Genomic DNA, 27,154 nt, shown 5'->3' with positions numbered 1-27,154 from the left:
CTGAGCCGGACGGCGAGGACGGCTCCGAGGAGCCCGAACAAACTCAAGGCCCAAATCTGGAACCAGGAGCAGAGGAGGACGAAGAACTCCGCCTCTCAAAACACGAACTGCACAACAGTTTATCTGAACTCGCCACTGCCGCTGATTCAACAAACCACAACCACTCTCCTTCAGTATTATCCACAATGCAATGCAACGAAAGTGCAAAGCGCCATCTGCATGGTGTGAGCCACAGCACTGACGTGTCGCCCACACAGCCGTCACTTCCCAAGAGAGCCTTTCTGTTCTCAGACGGAGGAACCAGGGTGGAGAACTCGAGGGGAGGTCTGGGGAAAGTCAGCCCGCTCTCTGGGCTCCAATTCCAGGCCGAGCTGAGCCAGAGCACCCCGTCTCTCGTGGATCCTCCAGACCGCTCCAAGTTCTGGTTGGAGCTGGACTCGGTTTATCCAGAAAATGTTTCACAGTCCTACGAGAGTCTGCAGGTTTGTTTTTGTACTGGTCTTTGTGATGCTCTGTACCAAATCTGAGCTGGATAAAGTAATGCAGGATGATTAGAGGAAACGTACTGCACAGCCTCTGAGGCTAAGGATGATCGCTGAACTCTAGTGCATATGGGCTTTAAACAGGCTACCTTAGATCACAGTGGATCTAGGTTATCTCAGCATGCGTTCTGATTAACTGATTTATTGGTAGATTACATAACAGCTAACAAGTTAGTTCTTGTTCAAAAAGTCTCTCACCTTCAACCCGAATTCTCTTTACCTTAACAGGTCATGAATGGGCGCAACCTCCAGAGAAACCATGTCAGCTCCAGACAAGGAGGAGGCTCTCAGGGCAGCCTACAGATACCCATGACTGACCTGATGAGCTCATCTGGGGTCAGACCAACCGCCAACGCCCCCCTGCCTCTCCAAAACCCGGCGTCCCGGGATGAAATATTAAAACAAATGGAGAGGACGCAGAAGGAGACACATGCACACAGTGAGGGAGACTCTGACTCTTCGTTGCCCTCGCCCATGAGGGAGCACTTCTCCTCAGACATGGAGGCGTCCGGAGAGGAGTCAGACCCCCGGCCGCGTCCCAGCAAGATGGCGGTCTGGATCGTGAAGCGCCATGGGCAGAAGGTGAGCGTTTGTTTGTTTGTTCGTTTAGTCGTGCGGTGAAGTTTGGAGAGTTCAGGTTGTATTAGAAGTGTGTTTTTCTTGAGACAGACACACAAGCTCATTCTGACAGTGGAAACATTTGACAAGCTTTAGTTTGCATTACAATTCGCAAGTGACCACACCAGGGGTCCCAGAGTGTGGACTGGTGAAGCTCACCGCTTTAGAAATACAAAACATAAAATACAGCCTTAAAACACTAAAATAAGAGTTTAAATCAAGAACAATCTGATAATAAGTAAGCAAGATTTCAAAGCCGACATTCTGTACCCGAAGCACCGAACTTCAGATAATTCCACATACACTAGGTGTAGCCATTTTACGTTGTGCTTTTTTACTCTTTGAATCAGATAAAGCCATGTGAACTGTTTATATCCTCCCCTCTCCTCCTGCAGGATTCGTCATTAAGAGCCAGCCCAGACAGGGACCACTGGTACGGATCAGAAGAGTTCCTGGCCCTCCCCGCTCAGCTCCGTAAGACGGAGATGCTCGCTCAGAAGCTGGAAAGTCTGGCTCACTCCATCCCACTGGTTAGTCGACAATTTGGATTCACTTTCTTATTCCTGCATCTGATCATCAGCATTAAAAATAACAACCATGTACAAATGTAAAGAATTTCATATTCTACTGGTGCTTTAGTTGAATCTTTCACTTTGTCTTGTAGAGGCCCGGTGGCTGTGACTCTACCCAGGAGGCTTTGCAGGATGTGGATGACTGGGATTTGACGGAGCTCAACCCCGACTGGGAGGTGGGGGAGAGCGGGGACAACATGAGCAGCGTAGAGGAGAGCGGGGACAACATGCCTTCTCTGCTGCCCCCGCTGGTAGATTCAGCATTCATCTTTACAAAATGTTGACTCCATTAATGCTGAAAAACATTTGATTGATTCAGAATATGTTCTTATGGCGTTCTCTCGCGTACTCCTTCCCCTCAGCTTCCTTTCAGACGAAACCTGGTCAGCCGCTTTAGCTCCACCTCCTCCAGCGATATCCCTCCCTCATTGGACGAAAGCATCGAGTCTGGTCTGTTGAGTGACCTGCAGTCCGAAGAGGACGAGGGACGGAGATCTGCGGACTGTCGCCTGCAGCCGACAGCTCCCCCGGTGGACATGCGTGGAAGTGTGTCCCTGGTGCACCAGCTGCTGGAGGACATTCAGAATCAGGACAAAGACCCCGCCGTCTGGAGGAAGATAGAGGTTTGCACAGTATTCCTTTCCGTATGTCTGTGTCCTTGCGTTGATATGTCTGTCAGTGTTTTTATTTCTCAAGGAAACTTGCTTGTTTACCCTGAAGGTTCATTTTATTCTGAGGTAGTCTTTATTTCAAATATGGTAGTTATATATTTGCAGTATTATTAACTCCCGCACACAAATCCATATTAAGTTACTTCTTATGCAAACCGAGCATTTTTTGACAGCGGATCAGTTTGAAATATTGCATTAATGGAACAAGAAGCAATAGCCACAGCGAGCTGTGAACTGCAGGCGACAGGCCGCTCACCTCCAACTTCTCAGGCTAATCAACTCACGCCGTGTGCAACATAAAACCAGATCACGGTTGATCACAGAAAGATGGAAAAAAGCCAATTATTGCCTGTGTTGCTTATTAAAAGAAGTATTCTGTGACCTGTCGTGCTAAACCGCATTTTCTGTTACCTTCAGTAAATAGGGTGACGCCAAATCCACCTGGACTGAAATCTTAATAACACGACTGAGTTCTAAATTGCCACGAGGCTTTTGACACAGAAAAATACTTAAAGTTAAAGTTAGGAAACATACGCTGTCAAGGTCAAAGAAACCAGTGTTGACAGGGGGTCTCAAAGTTTCACACTTTATACTCTCATCTTGCAACACAAACCTCTTCCCAAAGAGGGACTCTCTCTCACCTCAGAGCCCTGGACCTCCAACATGGCTGTCAGAAGTTGCATTATTATCATTTCTGCAGCAGAACCACAAGACAAATTCCTGCACACAACGGACGACAAGTCGAACCAAAATCATCACGACGCCGGTGCTTCTTTCCCTTCAGCGCAGCCGGCTTGATGGATTGGATGGCTGGTATCGGATCGTCCCGTGGCCCCTTTAATTCATCACCTCCCTTCTAAAGGTCACGTTTGATTGGCAGGCGGATTATTGATGAGGCTGCCCGGTGAACTAATCAGTCATATCTGTCATATTGAATATGGCGAAATGTCAATAGCTCTGGGGATTCGTTCTCCTCGTGGCTGCTCGTTTAATTAGCGCTATAAAGAAGCCTTGCCGCCTCCTCTAATTTTTTTTTATTGTTTTATTTTATTCAGTTTTATTTCACTCTCTCTCTCTCCTTTATGGCCTTAATATTCTAATTCCGAATATTCTTTACTCCCCCTGCAACATTTTACATCCCAGTTTCCCCTCGGGGATCAATGAAGTTCAGCATATCTGTCTTATCTGGTGTTAGCCGGGTCAGGAGCCCACAGACAGAATCAGGCCGCTGTAATAAGATTATCAGTGAGGACGGGGAGGAGATGCCACGATCAATCTGTGAATCTGTGAAGGGACGTCCTTGGAACTGGGGGGATCAGTGACCCGGAAGGTCGTGAGTTTGATCCCCTCATCAAACTGCGTCCTCCGTATTCCCAAATTCAAATCAGATCGGCCACATTAATATTCATAATTAATGATGATTTGACTGATGAAATGTCAAAGCTGTCCTCCGCTCTTCCTCTGTCTTATCGTGTTGTGGAAATATCTTGATCCCTTTTTAAATGTGACTAACAGAAGTTCGCGTGTGTGGCGTCTAATCTAACTCAACGGTTTAATCACATGGAAATTATATCTGCATTTTCCAAGTCCTCATTAAAGCGCTGTTAAAGTCATATTGGGGATATTTTCAAAACCAAGATGGTATTTCTTTTATGGCTCCACCTTTGCAATTAGTAAGAGATAAAACATTTGGAGGCGTCCTGATGTATGAAAATGACGGAGCAGGCTGAGATGAATCCATTATTTATTAAAATATCAAAGCACCTCATTGTGTCTTGATGAAACTTACCCGAGGAAATCAAAAGGTGCTCAATTATAATCCATTTCTCACGTTTGTTCGTAGTTAGTTTCACGGTCTGCTGTTGGTGGATACCTGCCAGCCAATCACAAAACAGGTATTTTCCGTGGCTTTGGCATGAATAAAGATTCATCCTTTGCATGGAGAATGGAGTCAGAGCCTTCTCCAACAAATCCAGCTGTAAAACTATTTTTATTTAAATGGTGCATTCTTTGTCGTAAGTTTCTCTGACGGAAATTATTTTATACATATTTTATATTTAGAAATAAAGAGATTTTTCTATTGAACCAGTGGGAATAATTAAAAAAATTATATTATTATTATTATTATTATTATATTACCTTTTGAGCTGAAACACATTTTCTCTGTTTCTGAGACAACTGTTATTATTTTTCATCAGATATTTCAGTAGAATTTGCACATTTACAAGATTTTTTTCATCCACCTGCATCATAAAATGATTATAATACATCATAATAAAAAAGTCATTCATAGTCAATAGTGTTTTCCTCATCTGTAAATTCTGACGTCACGTCTGGCAGTAACACCAACACGAGGCATCACCAGCAGCAGAAACCAAAATACAAGCTTTAAAAGCAGTGTCTCTGTCTCTGATTAGTCAGATGCGGTTTGAATTTTTGCACTTGCCCTCTTGGCATGCCCCGAACGTCTCCGACACAATAAGTATCTCTAATCCCCGGCACGTTCGGGGCCCTGTGCAGCCTCCCCTGAATCATTCAGACCCCCTCTGGCACTCAGTGTTTCAGCTCTGTGTTCATGTGAGCCCCAGTATAATGCCAAAAATGTAAAGTATTGAGTTTGGATATGTATGGATCCAGGTTACAGATACTGAGCATCTGAGCTGGCAACACTCTTTATTTGCTATCTTGTAAAATAGTAATTCCAAAAGGATTACAGGAATAAACACACATTCCCAAAAAAACTCCCAAAATCCTGAAATATAAAACAAAACGCATTAAAACTATCATGAATCATGCTCTGCTGGCTCACACATGACACATTGTGTTAACCACACACTCACACACACTCCTCGTTCCTCTCTGCTCCTGGGTAATTAGCTGATTAGCTGCTTAATTAGCAGCATGTAATCATGGCGATGGATGAGCTGCCTAATTGAGGAAGTGAAGAGAGGAGAAGAAGAGTGTGTGGAGAATGACATTCTGCCTCTCCGCTGAGAGTCTCCACTGAATACAACACAGTAGAATAAAGTAGAATGGAAAAATCATCTGTCCAGGGAAGAGAGACTGTGGAAAGATCACTGCTGGAGCAGAAATGAATCAAATCTGTCCAGGAAGTGTCATCTCCTCCAGGGAAAAAGACTTGGTTGTATTTGTTGTTGGAGCCAAGGAGATTTGATTTGAGTGGAGAATCTCATATGTGAACTTTATGGGAGAGGAAATCTGTTACATTTGCTTTCAGTAGAATAAATCAGAATAGGTGCAGCCTTTTTATTTATGTCTGCACAACATCCAGGTGCATTTTCAAACCACTCTCGTTCTGCTGGGAGGAAGACCAGAAATGAATTCTGACCTGGACTCGATTTAGCTGTTGAACTGAAATGTTAAGTAAGTGAATATCTTGCTAACACTAAATCCCCTTTTTTGGAGTTTTTAAATTATATGTACAGTCACCTTATTTAACTCTTACTTGATTACTTGCCAAAAAAGTGGAAATCGTGTGTCGGTGCTTCAGATGCGAGTATAAGGCAACTTCACGTTAACTCTAGTCTAGGTCGTCTGTCATGGTGTGGTACAGAAGAGGACCCACATGCAGAAGATTAACAACAAAAGCGAGCTTTAATAAAACAAATCTGAAAACATTTATACAAAGTAACAAAATTATAGTGAACCGACAAACCAGGTAGACACGGTGTAGACACAGGGAAGCACGGGCAGGTAACGGGCAGGTAACAGGCAGGTAACTGGCAGGTAACCGGCAGGTAACAGGCTGGTGACAAGCTGGTGACAGGCAGGTGACAGGCAGGTGACAGGTAGGTGACAGGCAGGTGACAGGCTGGTGACAGGCAGGTGACAGGCATTTGACAGGCTGGTGACAGGCTGGTGACAGGCAGGTGACAGGCAGGTGACAGGCAGGTGACAGGCATGTAACTGGCAGGTGACTGGCAGGTGACTGGCAGGTGACAGGCAGGTGACAGGCAGGTGACAGGCACATAGTATGAAAGACGATCCGACAAGGCACACTGGGGCAGACAGGGATATATACACAGACACCAAACGAGGGAACAAGACACAGCTGGGGGCGAAAGACAAAGACACAAGGCCAGGGTAAATGGACACAGGAGGAACACATTAACAATCAGAGGGAGAGGGAAAAAAACACAAGGACAGGAAGTAAAACAGACATGACACGAGGGGGAGTGAAACTTCTAAATAAAACAGGAAACAGTACAAACAGATCGTGACATCGTCTGGATTTAAGATCTTTTTTATTACCTCCGCCAAGGAGGTTATGGTTTTGCGTCGTTTGTTCGTCAGCAGGATTACAAAAGAACTACTTGCCCAATTTTCATGAAACTTGTCGGAGGTCTGCGCTCTCCGAGTGCCATTGTTGTTTAAATATGTGTAGAGGTGTGAGGTTAGTCTTTAAACGATATCTAACTCTGCAGATAGTTTTAGTTTGATCTGTCCAGGTCTTGACATATTAAATGCCATTCATCTCCATTGCATCGGGAGCCAATCAGAGCTCCGTCGGCAGGATTAAGAATAAGAACTTCTTGTGCTTCAGCCTGAAAACATTTTGATACAGAAAAAACCTTAATTTGATGTATTTCTTCCATCAATATGAAAAACATCAAGTTAACAGCTGATCAGTTAGAGCTAAACAAAACTAAGCTAAACTTCCAGTGTCTGACTCACAAGTTAAATGACCCTTTTTGTAAAACAAACATCATCAGCATCATTTATTCTGTGCTAAGTATTTCTTGTTTTCTACTTTTCCTTTCTGTTTCTCGGTTCTTCACGCTGCCTTTTGCTGTTGGACATGAATATTTTATTCAACTTTTCTTCTCCCCTTTTGACCTTGACCACCTCATCATCGCCTCGCGTAATTTGTGTCCACATCACGTAAGTCTGAGGCTTGTTTCATGAAATTTTATGAGACCGTACGCAGGAAATATACATACGCAAAAGCCAGTGTTCCTAATTGAGCTGTTTGGGATGTGGCTCCTGAAGTGCATTCAAATGTCCCGAAAACAAAACTAAAGAAAAAAAAGCAGACAGACACAGTCCGTTAGATAAGTGTCCTACACGTCATGTGATCACAATGTATGTGCTGTCTGGGCCGGCGTCGGCGTCCTCAGTGTGAGGTGTCTGTGTGTTTGGCTGCTCTGCGGCACGCCGTCCTATCTGCGAGCAGTGGGAGACAGACAGACAACAGACTCGGATCAACACTCGTCTGATTGGCCCAGTGGGGGGGCAGGGACGCCCACCGATAGCAGAGAGGATAGGAAAATAAGAGAGAGGAGAAGACGGAAGGGTGTTGTTATCTTGTGTTGTGTTTCTATAGATAAACAGGTTAAGGAGAAGGTAACGCTGACAGACGGCAAGTTGAGATGCAGAAAGTAAATTTGTTTGCAGACAGTGAAGTCTGGAGAACTTTATTCACTGAGTAGGTAAATACTTAATCGCGGTGGTACTAGCTGATAGAAATGTAAAAACTTGAGCAATGCTCATATAATTCAACATATCGCATAAAGATATATATTTATTGATTACTGCAATCAGGAGTTTCCAAGCAGCACATATGGGACACTTAAAGTCTCCACAGATGCCAGACTGATGAGCTTCTGTTATCGGCTCTTTAAGGTAAAGAGACGTCCAAACTTTCATTTATTTGGATTAGAAATGTAATAGAAGTCTTACCGCTGTGAATATACAGTCAGGAAGACATGCAGGCTAGCAGACAGGTGTGTGTTGTATGTGTATATCGTGCACGTATGAATTTGTTAAGCGTAAACATTGTGGGGCTTTTGTGACAACTCTATTCCTACGGCAACAAACAGCTGGTGGAGGGGTAACCCAGGGACGATCTCAGGGACACAGTCATGTGTGACAGGCGGCCTTGTCTCTCTTTCTCTCCATCTTTCATCTCTTTATTAGTCTTCACACCTTGCTCTTCTTCCTTTCTGCAGATTTTCAGATAATAACTAAATTAAAATCAGGAATAAAAAATATAAATTAAACACAAAAAGAACCAGCTACACAGGTTCCATGTTTTCTATTAAAAAATCATTTGAATGAATTTCTAATCAAACTTTTTTCCCCTTGAGTTCTTTCGTTTTGGCCCAGCAGTGTGTAATGTTTGGTGTGACATGTTCACGCAGTCAAACTAATAACGTGCTGCTGTGGAAATTAGCTGTCTCTCCTCAATCCCCGCCATGTTTGTGGAACTTGTGGAAATTCATATTTAGTATTTAGTATTTAGTATAGTCTGGTATTTACCTTCACCAGGTGCCTCAATCCTCCAAAAATGGTTTGCATTTCCCATCCAAACCAGCTCATTCTGTTAGCCTGAAGCCGTTCATGAGCTCACAGCTAAGAGCTAGCATGTAATACAGGGGTCTTCAACGTTTTTCAGGCCAAGGACCCCCAAACTGGTGTAGTGTGGTGCAGGAACCCCCTTATTGTACATAAGAGGCTTGAGGAGGTCTGTTTAAAAATGTTTTTTTTAAAAATTGCTTTATCTACAAATAATTTTGCGACCCCCCCCCTGCAGTACCTCGGACCCCATGTTGAAGACCTATGATGTAATATGTAATTTGTATGAATTGGCAATATTGCAGCAGACAGCTTTGACTTTGAAAAAGGTTTTTAAAAAGTGTATAAATACTCAGTTACAAGTAAAAGTCCTGCATTCAAACTCTTACTTAAGTAAAAGTACAAAATAAAAGCATCAACATGAAGTACCAAAAGTACTCGTTATGCATTATTTCAAGATACTATATATTATATTATATAATTATTGATGCGTTATTGTGTTCATGTGCAAATGTTGCCACCTCTCATTGTTATAACTTTATATATTTCTGGGTAGTTTAATTATAGTCATATGTCGTACTAGTTAGTAGATATTGTATTAATCATAAATGTACTTGAATACATCACTCAATGTATTTAGTTACTTTTCTTTAGCCTGACCCGTACTGAGTTGTTTAGGCTGATACGCACATCAATAATTGTAAGCTTAAAGAATCTTTATTTAGCAGATGGTATAATTTTAACATGTAATGTAAGCAAACAATCTGCATATGGATCCCTGAGATGAGCCTGGCTGCTTCATCGGCGTAGCGCTGCATTATTAAATTGTTAAGATTATAAAACGGATGAGCATTCGTTGCTGCTCTCACTTCACCTGCAGCCCAACAGCAGTTCTATCTTTACGTTGTGTTTCTCCGACCTCTTTGCCGGTGACATATTAATCACCGAAGCCGAACATTGTCTGTTGGGAGTTTGAGTCCGAACCGATCAGCGTCAACCTTCAGAAAGCTGAAGTCGGCTGAACGGTAATTATCCGGCGGTGAAGAGCCGAACCACAGGAGGAAGAGATGAAGCAGATATCAGAGCGGTTATCCAGGCGGCAGAGGCTCCCAGCAGGCCTTTCTGCCCCTCAGGAGCCTCACTGGTTTAGAGACATCAAAGCAGGCGTAAGCAGCCCAGTGCATGCTGGTCGATTTCCAAACCAACGCCACAGTTCACGCATCCTCCTCCTGTCCTTCTCTTTTTCTCTCTCAGTCGCCATGTTTCTCCTCGTCTCATGTTCTCACACTCATATTAAATGTCCTCACCCTCACTTCTTCATCCTTTATTCTTTCACTTTCATTTAGTTTCCTTCCCCTCTTCTTCTTCTGCTCCTCATCCTCCTTCTGTTGCCTTTTGTTCAAACATTCTTCCTTCTTCTCTAACTTCTTCTCTCTTTTCCTTTTTCCCTTCTTTGTTTCCCTCCAGTCGTCTTTCCATTCATTTCCTTTTCTGTCCCCTTCTCACCTCTAATCTTTCTAGGCTTTCCTTTCCTCTGATTCCATCTCCTCTCTCCTTTCCTTTCCTCCATTCCTGCCCTCTTTCATTTTCTTCTGTCTTCTTTCCTGTCCTGTCCTCAAACTTTCTTTCCTTCCTTTCCTTTCCTTCAATCATCTTTCAATTCCTCTCCTCTAATCTTTCCTTCCTTTCCTTTCCTTCCACCTTCTCTCTCCTTTCTATTCCTCTTCTCTCTCCTTGCCTCACCTTTCCTCTTCTTCCTTCTATACTTCCCCTCTCTTCCTGCTCCTCCTCGCCTTCTCCTCTCGTCTCATCAATACTTTTGATTTCCATCTCTCCTCCATAACGAGTGGTGAGAGATGGACGGAATCATATCGATGTTTTTTTTCGCCCTATTTTTTTAAGGGTCACGGTTGTGATTAACATACTGCCGCTCAATCGGTCAAGGTTTCTATCTCACACACACTTTATAGCCGTACACAAACACACCGCTGAAGCTTATAAGGTGTGCACAAACACACACATTTTATCATTACAGACACACTATCCCCATATGAAGAAACACACGCGTACAGATTTCATACAGCGATTTGTAGGCGAGGTGAAAGGATGGATGCACACATGTGGCGAGTCATTTCCATCAGATTTACCTTCTCGCCGCCTCTTTCGCTCTGCCATTAGTTTAGCTCTCAGTGAAAGATATGAAAACAACACTGGATGTATAACATATTACGATTGTCTTCTTGATGATCTGCAGTCACAGTTACACTTGTTATTCAGACGAGATGTTTGAGGTCTGACTGGGGAAAAAAAGAATTTCAGAGCTCACGCTGCAGCACGTCTTCAGTTTTAATGTAAATTGCCTCTCTGTGTGTCTCTGTGTGTCTCTGTGTGTCTCTGTGTGTCTCTGTGTCTCTCTGTGTCTCTCTGTGTTGCATCCGGACCACATAACATTCAGGATGCAGCTCCACGCTGACCTTTGTGTGGTTGTGTTGGTAGTGCTCCTCTCTGTGGAGGTGTCTCTGCCTGCAGTGCTCCAGCTGAAGCCACAGACCGCTGGAATACACAAGAAGATGCTCAGTTTTATTCACTTTACTTTAAAGATTTGTTAAACCGCTCATACAAGAACTATCAAGATTTACAATACCTTTAATTTTTCACATCGCATTAAAATGTATAAAAACGATTAGTTATGTATTTTTATTATCCAAAACGTTTCTATTTTCAAACCTAGAAAAATCCTTTATTTAAATGATCTTTTGAGTTGGCTGTCAATGGCGTCAAAATCCCTTTGCTCAAGCGTTAGCTGTCGAAATTAGATCTTTTATCCAGTTTACAATAATTGTACGTTTTTAACTATATAAATGAATCGGATTTCTGTCCTCTGACGTCTGGATTTTACTTCATCAGAGAAACAATCTAACCAAACGTTAGCGGCGGCTCGGCTCGGCGTCCGGCTAACAGCGTCAGTGAAACATTGATTTTTAACGTGAAGCTGCTTTATTTAGTATTTTTTCCGGTTTTGAACCCGTTGTCCGTTTGCGTTTAATGAATACAAATAGCTATTATGCGTTGTTTTAATAGCATTCAACCATTTCATCTTATTTTTAAGACATTTCTCCCCATTTTTGATTTTTTTTCAACAAGCTTCTTTAGTCTTTTTGTCAGCTGCTAAAACCACAACGTCTTGTTTTTACATTCTTAATGTTCACACTGGACATTTTGACCTGCAGGTTCAGCTTCTCAGGACGCTGAGAGACATCGGTTGTGAAGAAAGCTTTATGTGTGCAGACACAGAACCTCCTGCTCCTGTTAAACATCTTTAATCTTTCTCCTCCCTTTTGTTTTGTCTCTAAAATAACTTTAAACACTTCTTTCTTCTCTTTATCTGATCTTCTCTTCGAGTGTTAACTCCTCCTTTCACCCCCATCTCCCTTTAAAGAATGTCAGTTCTAACTCTTATTCATTTATTTATTCTTCTTTATCCGCGTCTCTCCTTCATGATTGAATCTTTAAACTCCTCCTTTAAGCGGTCTCCTCTGCTGCTCTTCGGGGGTGAAGTGGGGTTAACGGCAGAAATCAATACTGGATCAGAGACTACATTCTCCTCAACTTCTAGTTATTCTTCCAACATTTTACAGCAAAGATAAATCAGCAATTTATCTTAAAGGTTTCTCTTTTGCAATTAAACGTGATATAAGATGTGTTTCTGAGTCACATCAGTGAGTTTCAGGTGGAGATGTTTCAGCTCTGAGCTCATAAATCCTCCTCTCGGCCAGTAGATGGCAGTAACTGCACACCAAGCAACGAGCGCTCTTCTTCTTCTCTGCCTCTGTTGTTTTCCCTCTCTTCTTCTTCTTCTTCTTCTTTTTCTTCTCTGTCCGTCTGTTTGCTATTACGAAGGGCAACCTGCCAGTGATGGAGACATACATGTTCAGCTCCCTGGTGTCATTTATACAACTCTCTTTTGTATCTCTTTCTTTTTCCTCCTGGTTATTTTCTTCTTCTCTCCTCTCTTGTTATCTCTCCATCTTGTTGCACTTTCCGTCTCTACTTTGCATGAATATCTTTCTTTTTCTATTTTTCTACTACTGTTAATTTCACCGCCGCTACTTTTACTGCTCTTTTCCTTTTGTATTTGTGTTTCTCTATTTCTGATATGGATTTCACCTCCCTGCCTGTCTCACTGTCTCTTGTTGGAGTTTTCTTTGACTTTGTGTCTTTAATCATCTATTTTTCATTTTCTCTTTTTATTATGTCTCTCTCTCTCTCTCTCTCTCTCTCTCTCTCTCTCTCTCTCTCTCTCTCTCTCTCTCTCTCTCTCTCTCTCTCTCTCTCTTTACTATTCTCCTTTATTTCCCTCCCCACTATCTTTGGCTTCCTTTTTCCTCATCCCTCTGTATTTGTCCTAATGTGTGTTTACCTGTAACGTCCTGCGGGTCTTGTTTTTGTTCTCTCTCTGTCCTTGAATTAATTCTTCTGAAATCATCTCTAAAACAACCGTCCAGCCACTCACCCTCTCCTCTCTCTCCTCTCCTCTCTCCTCCTCTGTCCTCTCTCCTCTCCTCTCTTCTCTTCTCTTCTCTTCTCTTCTCCTCTCTTCTCTTCTCCTCTCTCTTCTCCTCTCTCCTCTCCTCTCCTCTCCTCTCTCCTCTCCTCTCCTCTCCTCTCCTCTCCTCTCCTCTCTCTCCTCTCTCTTCTCCTCTCTCCTCTCCTCTCCTCTCCTCTCCTCTCCTCTCCTCTCCTCTCATCTCTCCTCTCTCCTCTCTCTTCTCCTCTCTCCTCTTCTCTCATCTCCTCTCCTCTCTCCTCTTCTCTCATCTCTCCTCTCCTCTCCTCTCCTCTCTCTCCTCTCTCTTCTCCTCTCCTCTCCTCTCCTCTCCTCTCCTCTCCTCTCCTCTCCTCTCATCTCTCCTCTCTCCTCTCTCCTCTCTCCTCTCTCTTCTCCTCTCTCCTCTTCTCTCATCTCCTCTCCTCTCTTCTCTTCTCTCTCCTCTCTTCTCCTCTCTTCTCCTCTCTTCTCCTCTCCTCTCTTCTCTCCTCTCCTCTTCTCTTCCCTTCCTCTCCTCTCCTCTCTCTTCTTCTCTCCTCTCTCCAGTATATCATCCCCTCCTCGTTCCAATCTGTTGCTTTCTCTCCTTTGTTACTCTCCCTTCCCCCCCCCCTGTTGAATGTCATTACCTGTTGGATTTCTTTACCTCGTTTTACCATTTTTCCTTTGACTCTAATGTATTTTTCTGTACTCTTCCTGTCCTTCTCTCCATCCTCTGCCGTGTTTTGATGTGACTCCAGCAGGCTCTGGACGGCAATGTTTATTCATGCTGCCATTATTATTATTTTAAATCATCTGACTAAATTCTCTCCCCCTCTCACTTCTCCCTCGGCCTCTCTCGTCCCCAGTGCTTCGTGCAGCAGTTGGACGGGTTCATCTCGTGGCTGCAGGAGGCGCTGGACAGCACAGAAAACTGGACGCAGCCCAGACAGGAGCTGGACAGCCTGAGGGTGTACCTGGACACACACCTGGTGAGAACACACACACACTTTTGTTCTTTTATACTTGTCAGGACCTTATTAACATAATACATTCCCTAACTACACACACACGCACACGCACACGCACACGCACACGCACACACACTGTTTGTGCCGATTCTAACAACTAATTTCTATTATTATCAAAGCAATGCCTCAGATTTATAACCAGATTTATTTGATGTGGTTTTAACAGTAAAACAATGTTCAGATCTTACCTGCGGAGGTCAAAAGTCAGTAGTTAACGCATCTTGCAGCAACAGAGCGGTGATGTTAGAGAGAGGGATGATGGAATAATAACAGTGAGCTGAGGGATGAACACAAACACTGGAATGAACACAGACTGACTCCCATTTCATCTTCCCTGCTTTCATCCTGATTTCTCTTTTTTGTTCCAATTTGTTTTCATCTGCATCTCTTTCTCTTCCTCCTTCTGTTTCACCGTCTCTGCTCTGCCTTTCTTTCTTCTGCCATTTTATCTGTTTGTTATTTCCTCACCATCTGTTCTCTTTTCCTCTTTCTTCTCCTTTTTATCTCTCTGTCTTCATTTGTTTATTCTAATAAAAAAATAACTCTGCCTGTGTTTCTTTAATTTACACACATCCTCTAAACAACCAAGCGCCTATAGATCAGTGAGTGCTGCATCACTGTGGTTTAACACACACACACACACACACACACACACACAACACACACACACACATACACACACACACAGATGAGAAGCACTTTGGCGATTACTCACACTCTTTATGGCAAACATATGGGCTTCACACATGCACGCACACACATACAAACACATACACTATACACACATACAGAGCAGCACTCATCAAAAACGCATTCAAGAGTACAAGGAAATGAGACATGAACACACACACACACACACACACACACACACACACACACACACACACACACACACACACACACAGAGGTGCCATTTGCATACATTTGCATGTTCCTAGACAGATTTCCAAATCAGCATCTCCATATCCGTCCCTGAAGAACAGCATCATGCATAGACACACACACACACACACACACACACACACACACACACACACACACACACACACACACACACACACCAAGTTGTCCTATGTAGATATTTATTTCTGCTGTGTGTGTGTGTTTGTTGGTTTGTTTACACGTGTTGACTTTGTTGTGGGTGCCAGCAATGCTAACGTTAGCGGCGGTTAGCTTCAATTAGAATTCCCGGCTCTTAATTGGCGCGTCTCGTTATATAAAGCTAAGGAGGATGAAAAAGCATCGCTAATAGGACTTTGAACTGCTGCGCTGTTGATAGCGTGTTAGCTAACGGACTCTGTGTGTGTCTGTGTCGATAGTCACACTTACACTTTGTAGTTATTAGAGTCTGTTTGGGTGTATAATTGTGTGTGTGTGTGTGTGTGTGTGTGTGTGTGTGTTTTGATTACTGTAGAGAGCCAGGGTTTCTCTTTGTCCGTCTCCGTATCTATCTCTGTTTCTTTCTTTGTCTAGCTCTCTTTCCAACCCCGTCTCTGACAAAATGTGTTTACGTTTTACTCATCTGCTTTGCCGAAAACATTTTGAGGACATTTAAGTGCTCACTAGATAATGATAACTGGCAATGTTTTTCCAATTCAGAAAAGTGTGACATGTTTATATTATGCTAACGGCAGAGAGAGGAATAATACAAGGAAACATTGTGGTTTTGAAAAAGTTTTCCGTCGTTGGTGGTGATACCTTCTGTAAGCTTGTTTATTTTTCTGACCACAAAGTTAAAGATTTGTGAGAATATTTCATGAAACATCTGTTTACTGTAATCAAACAGGAGAACATTGTGCATTTGCTGCGCACTCTTTCAATGGTAGATTAACAGTGTGGCTCATTGGTGTGTTTTTAATAGTTTTTAGAAAACAATGAAGCCCTATGGCACACACTTTGATACAAACACAATACGTTCAGCGTTGGGTGTTTTCATGGGATTTATGGACAATTAGAAAAATATAGAATATAAGCTAACCTCTTAATTATGCTTTAGTTATGCAGAGTTGTTCATACAAATGTCATTTTTGTAAGAGACAGGTTGCTCTTTGTTTTATTCTCTCACTCGTCGGTCTGTCTGTCTGTCTGTCTGTCGGTCTGTCTGTCTCTTCTTTTTTTCACTCACTCACACTCTGTTACTCTCTCTCTTTTTGTGTATATTGCTTTCTCTTACACACATAAGCACACAAACACATACAGCTCCAGGGCAGCAGTGGGTGGAGTGGAGCTGCTCTCCCAATTGAATATTTGGTCCAGCTGGCGTGTGTTTGTGTGTGTGTGTGTGTGTGTGTGTGTGTGTGTGTTGTGTGTGTGTGTGTGTGTGTGTGTGTGTGTTTGTGTGTTTGTTGTTTGTGTTTGTGTTTGTGTTGTGTGTGTGTGTGTGTGTGTGTGTGTGTGTGTGTCGAAATGTGTGTTTTAGGGCGCGTGGAGCGAATAAGCACAGGTCTTTCCGGAACCCCGGGGAGATCAGTGAGGCGAGAGGATGCATACACACACACACACACACACACACACACACACACACACACACACACACACAGGCTGCTCTTTGTAAGGCGCTGAGAGATGGCGGCCAATGAAAGGCCTATTGATTGGGTCTGATGGGCGATCCAGGCCTTTGAATCCCATTACCAGCAGCAACACACTATTGGTGGCAACATAAGAGGGAGGGAGGGGGAGAGTGAGAAAGAGGTGAGAGAGGGAGGGAGAGAGGTCTAAGACTACCGCCACACTTAATCTGAAAATGCAGATTATGTGTGGAGACGGCCTCACTATCAGGTGGTTTTGGCAAACATTTACCGTCAACACTGAAAAAACACTGCAAAATGTTGTCTTCTCTTCTCTTGGTTGACAAAAAACAAAACTATGTTATGCTTTGATGTTGGGATTCTATCAGTTTGAACTGCTTCGGGATGTTTTAGGCTGTTGCAGGTGGGACGGAGGTGAAGGAGGTGGGGAGCTTCTGCTCAATGAGGAGGAACAGGCCTTCTGGTAACTTGAACGTTGTCCTCATAGATGTGTCCTGTTAGCTGGATAGTTTACCTCAGCTACTGGTGGTCTTACGTTCAGGTGTCACATTGGTTTTGTTCAAAGTTGGATGGTAGGCTACACCTCTGTAAGTAAGGGACTTGTAGAGGGTTAACGTTAAGCTAGCTCATCTCTGGGTTTTAGAACTCATTCCTGCACCATTCTATCGCAAATAATCAATCAGAGAGACGTTTAGGGGTGACAGAAGTTTGTCTTTTTAACTTGTATCTGAGCCGCCTCAGGTCATCGTTTACGATGCAATGCCAGCATCTTCAGATTAATCCACTCAAGACAAATCAGACCTAGTGTGGGCAAAAGACCAATTGCATTCAGACGGCTTCTTGTGGACGCCTAAGATGTTGATGGAGGGGAGGAAGGAAGAAACAGAATATTGGAGGAGGAATAAGAGTAGAGGATTGAGTGATGTGAAGAAAGAGAAAGGGATTGAAAGAGGAAAGAGGAGGAGAAAGGAAAATGAGGAGGGTGTATGAAAATAAAGATGGAGGGAGGGAGAGATTGAGTTGAAGTCAATTGAGGGGAGCCAGGTGAGAGAGGGGAAAAGGTGTGGGAGGGATGAAATATGAGAAGGGAGGAAAAGAGAGTGAGAAAAGAGCAAAGACAGAATTGCCTAATATAAAAGGTGTATGCAGGAAAAGGGAGAGAAAGAAAGCAAAATAGAGGGTGAAGAAAATGCACTGCGTGCACATACACACTCGCACACACACACACACACTTTGGGGAATACAGCCGTATAGTTTCTCTCGGCTCTCTCTGAATGGAGACAATTTGATCATCATTATTACAAAGACTCTTTGATCAGATCATGTCTCATCAACCCGAGCCTGTGTGTGTGTGTGTGTGTGTGTGTGTGTGTGTGTGTGTGTGTGTGTGTGTGTGTGTGTGTGTCTCTGATCAGTGCAGCTCGACACACAATCTCAATGTCAAACCTCAATGTCGTCTCCGTATCAGCGCTGCACACCTCTTAGGGCCTCGCTAATATGCTAATGCTAAAAGCTAAATGATATTAGGTAGGCTTCTGAGGCCGTCCTACCCTTTGCTCCAGGCTAATATGCTAATGCTAACAGGTAATCTGATCACTCAGGCTTTGAAGCAGCCCACTGTGTGTGTATGTTAATCAGTGCAGGGAGTTGGAACGTTTACGGCCAACGGCCACAGCTGCTGAGAAATCCCAAAATCCACCTGCTACTTTCACCATGTAACAGTTTGAGTTTCCAACAAAGATAGTGCTCAAGTTAGTTAGTTATCTGCGGATTAGACTCACTCACCAGCCACTTTTCCTACAGTATATATTAGTCCAAATACACTTTACTTGAACACATTTGAAAAATAATTAATTGGGATCCGCAGTGATACAGGATTTGATTTTCTAAGACCATCAATGATGTGATCATGTTGTGTTTGGCAGGAAGTTCGTTTCTGTTCGAGTCTATTATCTGGTGTATTGACTTTGGCTGAACTGTAATTGTTTCTGTCTTCTCCTGAAGCTACTACTGACTCATTTCAATCTCTGCCTCCTCAGAAACCTTGTAAAGCTGTGTGTCGATCAGTTTCTCACAACGCTTTTCTAAATGGTTTTCTTAATCTTAAGACCAGGAAGTAGTGTGACGATGTTTTAGAGCCACAGAATGGACATCGAGAGGAGATTAGGTTTCCTTCCAACAATCATCGTTGGTTTCTTTTAACCTCAAAGGATGCCAGACCTTAATGAAGGAGCTATTTGAACTCAAACCACAACTTTTCTTTACCAAGTTTATTGTTGTGCCTAAACCTTAACCGGATTTCAAATCAGAAAAGGCATTTCTGGAACGGATTTGGAAGGCACTGACGAAAGATCAGATCAGAAAATACTTATACTTCCTATTGAACTGGTCGTTTTCTTCACCTGACACACACACACACACACACACACACACACACACACACACACACACACACACACACACACACACACACACACACACACACACACACACTGTCCTTTTCCTGGTTGCCTTCTGTCGTTTCTCTCAGTCACACACTGACTGTCTCTATTTCCTTCACACTTTCCATCCCTCTTTCTCACAGACACATAAATACAGCCTCTTATTACCGCCTGCTGTCTGACGTGCATAAAAGCAGAGCTGCTCTGCATGCCTTATCATTGCGTGATTGATGGCTGGCTGTTCTACTCTTATCGATTCTATGCTCTCCATATATTAAACGGAGGAAACGGAGCCGAATCGCTCGTGGAATAAGGCGCTGAAATACGATCGCTCTCCGATAGCCCGGCTAATCTGCACAACCTAATTCATTCCTAACATCAGCCGGCACCATCCCAGAGACGCAGACAGTCACGCTGTGTTTTCTGTATTGCTGATAAATGTACTTTATGTTTATTAGCTGTGAGGTATTTCACCAGTTTATCTGGAAATTATGTGGGGCAGAGTGGCCGCCGAGTCTGTAAAATTACTCAATCAGCCGTGAGATTTGAAGTAATTTACAACGTTTGCGAGGCAGTAATGATGGCAGAATGCAGACGGTCATGTTTTATTTGGATAATAATGATATATGAATGTGTTTTTGGGGTTGTCGTGAAGAGATATAGCTGATGGTTGTTGGTTTCAAAGTGATATTTTATTGTTTATCTGTGAAATGTAATATGCGAGGGGCAGTGTCACCGCTATCTGCTTACATCTGTTAAAGCTGGTTTAGGAGATGTGAGGTTTTTATTTGAGAGGAAGAGCCGGTCCGTTTCAGCTCGATGGGGTTGAGCAAGGCACGAACACTACCAGGGTGGAGGGTTCAACTTCCTGCTGAGCTCAATATAGGCAACTCTTTGCTGATTTTAAACAAATCCTCTTATGCCATCGACAAATAGTGAGTTCATTTTAAACTGTCGGCATTGATGTCTGGATTTACTGTATCCTCTCCTATGGTGCGATATAATCAGCAAGTTCAAAGGTCGCTACGTCTTCTCAGAAGATCAAACGCATTATATTGATGCAGAAATGAGAGTTTCTCATAGTGCCACTGAAATTATTTTAATTTCACCTAAATTGGCCGTATCTGTGGTTCACTAAAGAACTTTTAACCACAACAGTGTGTAAGTTATTTAAGTGGATTTACTGTAATTAGGATAACATTAAGTGAAAACCCTTCACAATAATATAATAATAATATAAAATTAGACACAGCATTTACAGTACAATAATCACAGTGTTGATGTAAATGAGTCTGAAGTAGCATTAATTAAGAATTAAATAGTAATTAAAATAGTATAAAATAACATTGGAAAGTAAAGAGATATAAAAATTCACAATTAAAAGGCTAAAATAAAAATATATAAAATATCACCATTAAAAGGCTAAAGTAAAGAGATATAAAATATCACCATTAAAAGGCTAAAGTAAAGAGATATAAAATATCACTATTAAAAGGCTAAAGTACAGAGATATAAAATATCACCATTAAAAGGCTAAAGTAAAGAGATATGTCTTCAGTTTACTTTTGAAGATATTGAGCGAGCTTGCCCCCTAATGTCTGCAGGTAAAGTGTTCCATAGCTTTGGTGCATAATTGTAAAAGCATCCCCGATTTTCTTTTGGATGTTTCTGGGAACATTTAATAAACCAGTAGTGGATGATCGTAATGTTCTTGGGGGAACATAGTTTATTAGAGAGTTGGCAGTGTAACTTGGATGCGGTTCCGTTTAGGGCTTTGTATACAAGAAGGAGGACCTTAAAGTAAACTCTAAAAGTTACTTGAAGCCAGTGTAGAGCAGCTAACACTGGACTGATGTGGTCTCTCCTCTTGGTTCTAGTCAGCAGCCTCGCTGCAGCGTTTTGGATGAGCTGAAGTCTCTCCCTTGTTTTTGGGAGGCCAATGACGACACGGTGTTCTTTCTGATGCCACCAGGCAGTCAAGGGTTAGACATTACAAATGTTTTACACATAGTGGCTTTAAGTGCTGTTGAAATAGGTTTAGCTACTTTTAAAAAGTAATGTTGTTGTTTTAAAGCGTCTGGATGTCTGGATCAATCAGTGAACACAATAGTTATTACTTTATTATTTTATGACCCTCAACGCAGAACTTTGCACGACAAAATGTAAAGTGTCGTGCTGAAACAATTTACATTGTCAAGAGTTGATGCCCCCCCACCCGTCTCCTCCGTGTGTGCGAGGGGTTAAAACAGCTCGTCCATCCGTCTCCACTATGTGTATCCTGCTCCATAAATATTGGTGGTGTGGAGGTCTGACCTTGTCATGTGTTGACTGATGCTGTCGCCCGTCGATCCTTCACTGCAGACAGAGACCGTCTCAGGCTGAGAACACAGAGTTGAACCGGAGCCGCCCGACAGCTGCTGTGTGGAAAACAATCTGAAAATAACACGAGACTCAGAGGCGCTCATCGGGGGACATTATTTTCATTCATCCTACAGCAATCACATTTATCATATTGTCCCTCTAATACATCCACTTTGCGTTTTGTAGTTTCTTCTTTTGTTAGATAACAATAAACATTCACACTATGTCTCTTTTACTTTGTTCAAGCAAAGTTTATATGAGTTAATGTTATTTTTAAATTAAACGGGTCAGATCTCCCTCAGAAGTACATTTAATACATTGATCCTTGAGATCAGGCACTGACACACACACACACACACACACACACACACACACACACACACACACACACACACACACACACACACACACACACGACAATATGTGTGTGCAGCATTTGCTGTGGCAGCGCAGCAGGATGTCAGAAGTGGTTAACTCTTGAGGACTGATCACCTTGAGGCACACACACACACACACACACACACACACACACACACACACACACACACACACACACACACACACACACACACACACACACACACACAGATATCAGAAGAGGGTGTAATGTTGTTCATAGATCTGACTGGAGTGTTTCCCAACACCGCCTCAGGCTGCTCTGTGCCTTTATCATCCATCTCGGTCGATCTATTTTATTTTATTCTATTTTTTTTTTTACCTCTTTACTTCTTTCCTGTTTACATTACTACAGTTCATATTTGTATTCCATTATTTTCCTCCTTCCCCTTCTATCCATAGCAAAATAAGTGGAGACAGAAAGAACTGTTTTCACAACCAATCACGTTCAATCTTTAGTTGAATCATTTTCTTTGTCAGACCCTGAGTCATAGCCCTTCTTAAACATCTTATACTATAATCCATCATTTCTGTAAATTATGACAACATTGTGCTAACCATAGCTGAGATCTGTAAACACAATGTGCCACAAGAAACGCGAGCACTCACATGATCAGACTATTCTGATTATATAAGCCACTTTATTTGGAGGTCAAACTGAAATGTGTGTGTGTGTGACATGTTGCTAATAATCCCTCATCATCTGCGCTGCGACATTAAGTACAGCAGGTCTAAGTGGAAACAGGATGTAAGTCGCTAAACTGTGATGGATGTTTAAAGGACAGTTCAGGCAGTCATTCTATCGTTCCCCTTTGTTTGTGGGTTTTCCAACCTGTGTGATTGTGTTTCCAGACTTATCAGAAGTCTTTTAAATGTAAGACAGATTTATCCTTTATTAAGGCAGGGGTGGGGAACCTCCGGCCTCCGGGCCGCGAGACCATTTGATCCGGCCCTCGAGGTAATTCATAAACACGCGCAAAGAAATCCACTAGAAAAAACCCCAAATAAATCTAGACAGCAATAGAATAAAACGGGCGACTGAGTGTTTTTCCCAACCAAGGTTAGGGTCCTTGAACACAACACGAGCAGAACGTGTCATCACGTGGTCACGTCATGTCAACATTTTTTAACATTAAACGAGACGGTCATTGACATCAGTGAACGCAGCGTGGCGAGTGTAAAACAGAGAAAGGTGGATGCGGAATGTCGCATTTTCCAGGAGAAATGGACGAACGATTATTTCTTTGTGGAAGTAAAAGGCCAGTGTGTCTAGTTTGTGCAGACACGCTTGCAGTGATGAAAAATAATCTTGACCGTCATTACGAAAGGACGAGTGCGTTTGGATAAAGTTAACGTTCTTTGGGAGTTTGGCCCAACAAGCAGCTCTCTGCAGAGCGGAACATACACACATGGAGAGATAGAGAGGTAGACCCCCACACCAAGAACAGACTGTTCCACCACTGCTGTGCAGTTATCACTGCCATGTGCAATACTCACTTTATTTTCTATCAACCACTTGGTACTTGTATTATCTTTTATTCTATTTAATTATTGTTTACTGCCTTTTTACTTCATATGTTCTTCTGCTGTGACAAGATACATTTCCCCGTTGTGGGACTAATAAAGGATTTCTGATAAAACAGATACATGGATATAAAAGTTGCTTTTTTGCACAGCATAAAAGAAAGGTGAAATGAACGAGGCTGCGTCTTAAAGAAATGTGCAGAGGGTTATGAGTTCAATAATTAGTACGGCCCTCGAAGGATGTTGTAAAAAATAAAATGACCCTTGATAGGAAACAGGTCCCCCCCCCTGCTTTAAGGTAATAGAAGAATATCTGGATCCTGATGATGTTCTTTGTGTGTTTCAGAGCTTCAAGCTGAACGTGGACAGTCACAGCGCTTTGAAGGAGAGTGTAATGGAGGAAGGCAGAGCGCTGCTCACCGCCATCCCCTCGCACCAATCAGGTATATGCTCACACACATTTATATTCATTCACATTCCCACACACACACACACACACACACACACACACACACACACACACACACACACACACACACACACACACACACACACAGTTGGCCATAACGGAGCCCCAACTCCGTTCCATTCATTATTAATATTTGGATTAACAGAGTGACCTTCAGAGAGGAGAACTCATATGCATGTAGCCGAAAGAGAGAGACAGATATAAAAGCAGAAAGATAAAAACCAGCGGGCAGAAAACTGTCTGGCAGATAGAGAAACATCAATATAATTTTATATTTTACAAAATCTTTGAAACCAGAGAGAGAGAGAGAAAAGGAGAAGAAAGATATGTCATAGTTTTGGTTAAAATCACTTAGTTAATGATGTGGAAAGATCGTGATTTAAAACAACTATGTCGAACCTTTGAATTACCATCTCTGACAGACACGACTCATAATTCACGCAGCCACTTGAGGTCCTTGTCAGTTAATCTTAAACATGCGTTGCTCGTATTTAGGCTTTTGAATGACACACTGGTGCATCCTTTTTCTTTTTTAACTAAGGTCCCGGATGAAGACATCCCACAAAATCCAAAAACAATAGTCTGAAATAATCCGTCACATTTATAAGTGGGATGTCACTGCAGTAATAAGGGCTTATTTACTTCTCTGTACATCCTGGATCAGTCTGGAGAAGCACAGTTCACATTTATATTGTACATGTTGGCTGACAAGCAGCACAACAAGTGCCGTGCAGGTGCAGCAGAAGAAGGTACAAGTGGAAAAGACTGTGTGTCTGGTCAGTTAGGGTTCAAAGGTGGACATAAAGACATTGAATATATATCATTTATTTGTGTAACACATGCATACACACATTTGGGATGAATTATTGATATTTTTTGTGATGCATGAAGACAAACTGTTTCTCCTGCTTGCACAATTCTATTTATTTATTTTTTTCATTAAGGAAAGCTCGTCCGAAATTAGTTTGACAATTGGATTGATGCAAATATTTAGTTTTCTGTCTCCACTATATTTATTTCTCTCTCTCCCTCCAGGTCTGAAGGATATCCTCCATATGGTTTCTAGCCAATGGGATCAGCTTCAGCGGCAGATCCGGCGCCAACATGGCTGGATGTTGCGCGCCCTCCGCTGCATCCAGTCCCGCCTCCTCTACACCAGCGAATCGCACGAGCCCTTCGCAGCCTCGGGGGACGCGTCGGCCAATCGGCCGGCTCCGTGCCATTCGGACGGCCTCAAGGTAAGAAGCTAACGTGGTTTTTATTTTCTGTTTAGCCCTGAATCTCTCTGTCATTCTGTCCATCTGCTTTTTGTTGGTTTTATACTTTGGTTTATATCCTTCCATTTCCTCTCTGGTTGATCCCTGTTATCCCTCTCTTTCTGTCACACACACACACACACACACACACACACACACACACACACACACACACACACACACACACACACACACACACACACTTACCCAGGGTCCTTTGCACATTCCTTTGCATCGTTTGTATTGGCTGCTGATAAACGTCCTTATTGGTTTCTCAGTTCTCATTGGCTGCTGGATTTAGTTAATTAGATGTAATCTTCTTTTCTGTCGCCCTCATTGCAACATGAAACCAACAAACATCGATTCGTCAAAATACATAGATACCTGATCTTAAATGGAGCTGTCAGTCCGACCCGGTACCAATCAACTTGATTGAGACACATTTCTCCACTCAGATATTTGACATGAACCCGAAAGCTGCAGCAATAGAACCGGACGGGGTCCTGGTCCTGGTCCTGGTCATGGTCCTGGTCCTGGTCCTGGTCATGGTCATGGTCATGGTCCTGGTCATGGTCATGGTCCTGGTCCTGCTCATGCTCCTGGTCCTGGTCATGGTCATGGTCATGGTCATGGTCCTGGTCCTGTTCCTGGTCCTGTTCCTGGTCCTGGTTCTGGTATTTGGTTACTAAGAACCGTGAACACCTGTAAAGACCTCAAAGAACAATAATTATTTTCTTTGCTCTCTCCATTTCCTTCCGTCTTTACATCTTCCCTCCTGCCTACCTTCCCTTCCTGTTTTCCTCTCCTCTGTCGTTTAATCAACTTAGTTTAGTTTTCTCTTCCCTATTCCTATTTTCTATTCTTCGTCCGTCCTCCCCTTCTTCTCCTGTCTGTTGTTCTTCTTCCTCTCCACCTCTTCATCTCTTCTCCTCCTCCTCCTCCTCTTCCTCCTCCTCTAGCACACCTGACTCTGGTTGTTTTCAGATTGTTTAGTTGCAATTAGAGCTGCAGCAGCCTGATCACTGTGATCAGTCAACAGTGACAGCCATTAGCCAGCTACCACCCTTGTGTGTGTGTGTGTGTGTGTGTGTGTGTGTGTGGGTGTGGGTGCGTGCGCGTGCATGTGTGTGTGTCTGTTTGTGTATGTGTGTGTGTGTGTGTGTGTGTGTGTGTGTGTGTCCATTAGCTGCTTGGCCGCAGCACATTAACAGTCCATTCATTATCTGTGTGAATCTCCCTCTGCACTTAAAGCTTTGATCCGTAAAACCTCCAAACAACAAACTGAGGTGTGAAACTGCTAAATTATTTCTGTTTGCTACACACACTTCTGTGATATTTTAAATTATTCACATCATGTCTGTTCTGGGCGGCTAAACAAGGAACCTAAACTAACAGTGAAGTACAAAACCTGCAAGATCCTCCTTCTGTGGGCGCTAACAGCCAAAATGGCTCCCAGTGTTTTCAGTGGTAACCTGTCTTCTGATGCATCAGTCGAGTCTCAGACAATACAAGTCCAAGTCAGGACTTAAGGTATTTAAGACACCAAGTCAGGATCCAAGTTGATGCAGACAAATCCAAGTTATTTACCTCCAGCTCAAGTCGTAAGTAATTCTAGACATTTTCAAATCAGGATGTAGGTTATTCAAGACAAGTCTAAGTCCTGTCCTATTTAAAGTCTCATTTAATTTAAGACGCGTCCAAGTTAGGATTCAAGTTGTTCGAGACAAATCCAAGTTTTCTATTCCAAGTTCAAACCAAGACTCCAGTTGTTTAAGACAAGTTCACGTTGAGTCTCGCGTCAATCGAGACAAGATGAAGTCTGGACCCGAGTTATTCAAGACGTTTAAATCCAGACTAAAGGTAACTTCTAAAAATGGCCGCCAATGTTTTCAGTGTTACCCT

General features: G+C 42.8%; 1 protein-coding gene across 1 annotated transcript in view; it reads left to right on the top strand.

Annotated features, from left to right (window-relative positions):
- The window catches only part of LOC115005064 (A kinase (PRKA) anchor protein 6), a 62,312-nt gene extending 36,371 nt beyond the window's left edge, over nt 1-25,941 (top strand). The window contains 9 exon segments of the mRNA XM_029426864.1: nt 2-482; nt 771-1,124; nt 1,556-1,690; nt 1,825-1,983; nt 2,095-2,355; nt 14,116-14,238; nt 23,874-23,970; nt 25,032-25,234; nt 25,708-25,941. Of these exon segments, the coding sequence (XP_029282724.1) occupies nt 2-482; nt 771-1,124; nt 1,556-1,690; nt 1,825-1,983; nt 2,095-2,355; nt 14,116-14,238; nt 23,874-23,970; nt 25,032-25,234; nt 25,708-25,941 (2,047 nt within the window).
- The last annotated feature ends 1,213 nt before the right edge of the window (nt 25,942-27,154 follow it).

This window comes from Cottoperca gobio, unplaced genomic scaffold (assembly GCF_900634415.1).
Source record: "Cottoperca gobio unplaced genomic scaffold, fCotGob3.1 fCotGob3_245arrow_ctg1, whole genome shotgun sequence".
NCBI classification, from domain to species: Eukaryota; Metazoa; Chordata; class Actinopteri; order Perciformes; family Bovichtidae; genus Cottoperca; species Cottoperca gobio.
Note: the sequence above shows the minus strand (reverse complement) of the source record. Positions and strands in the feature narration are given on the sequence as shown.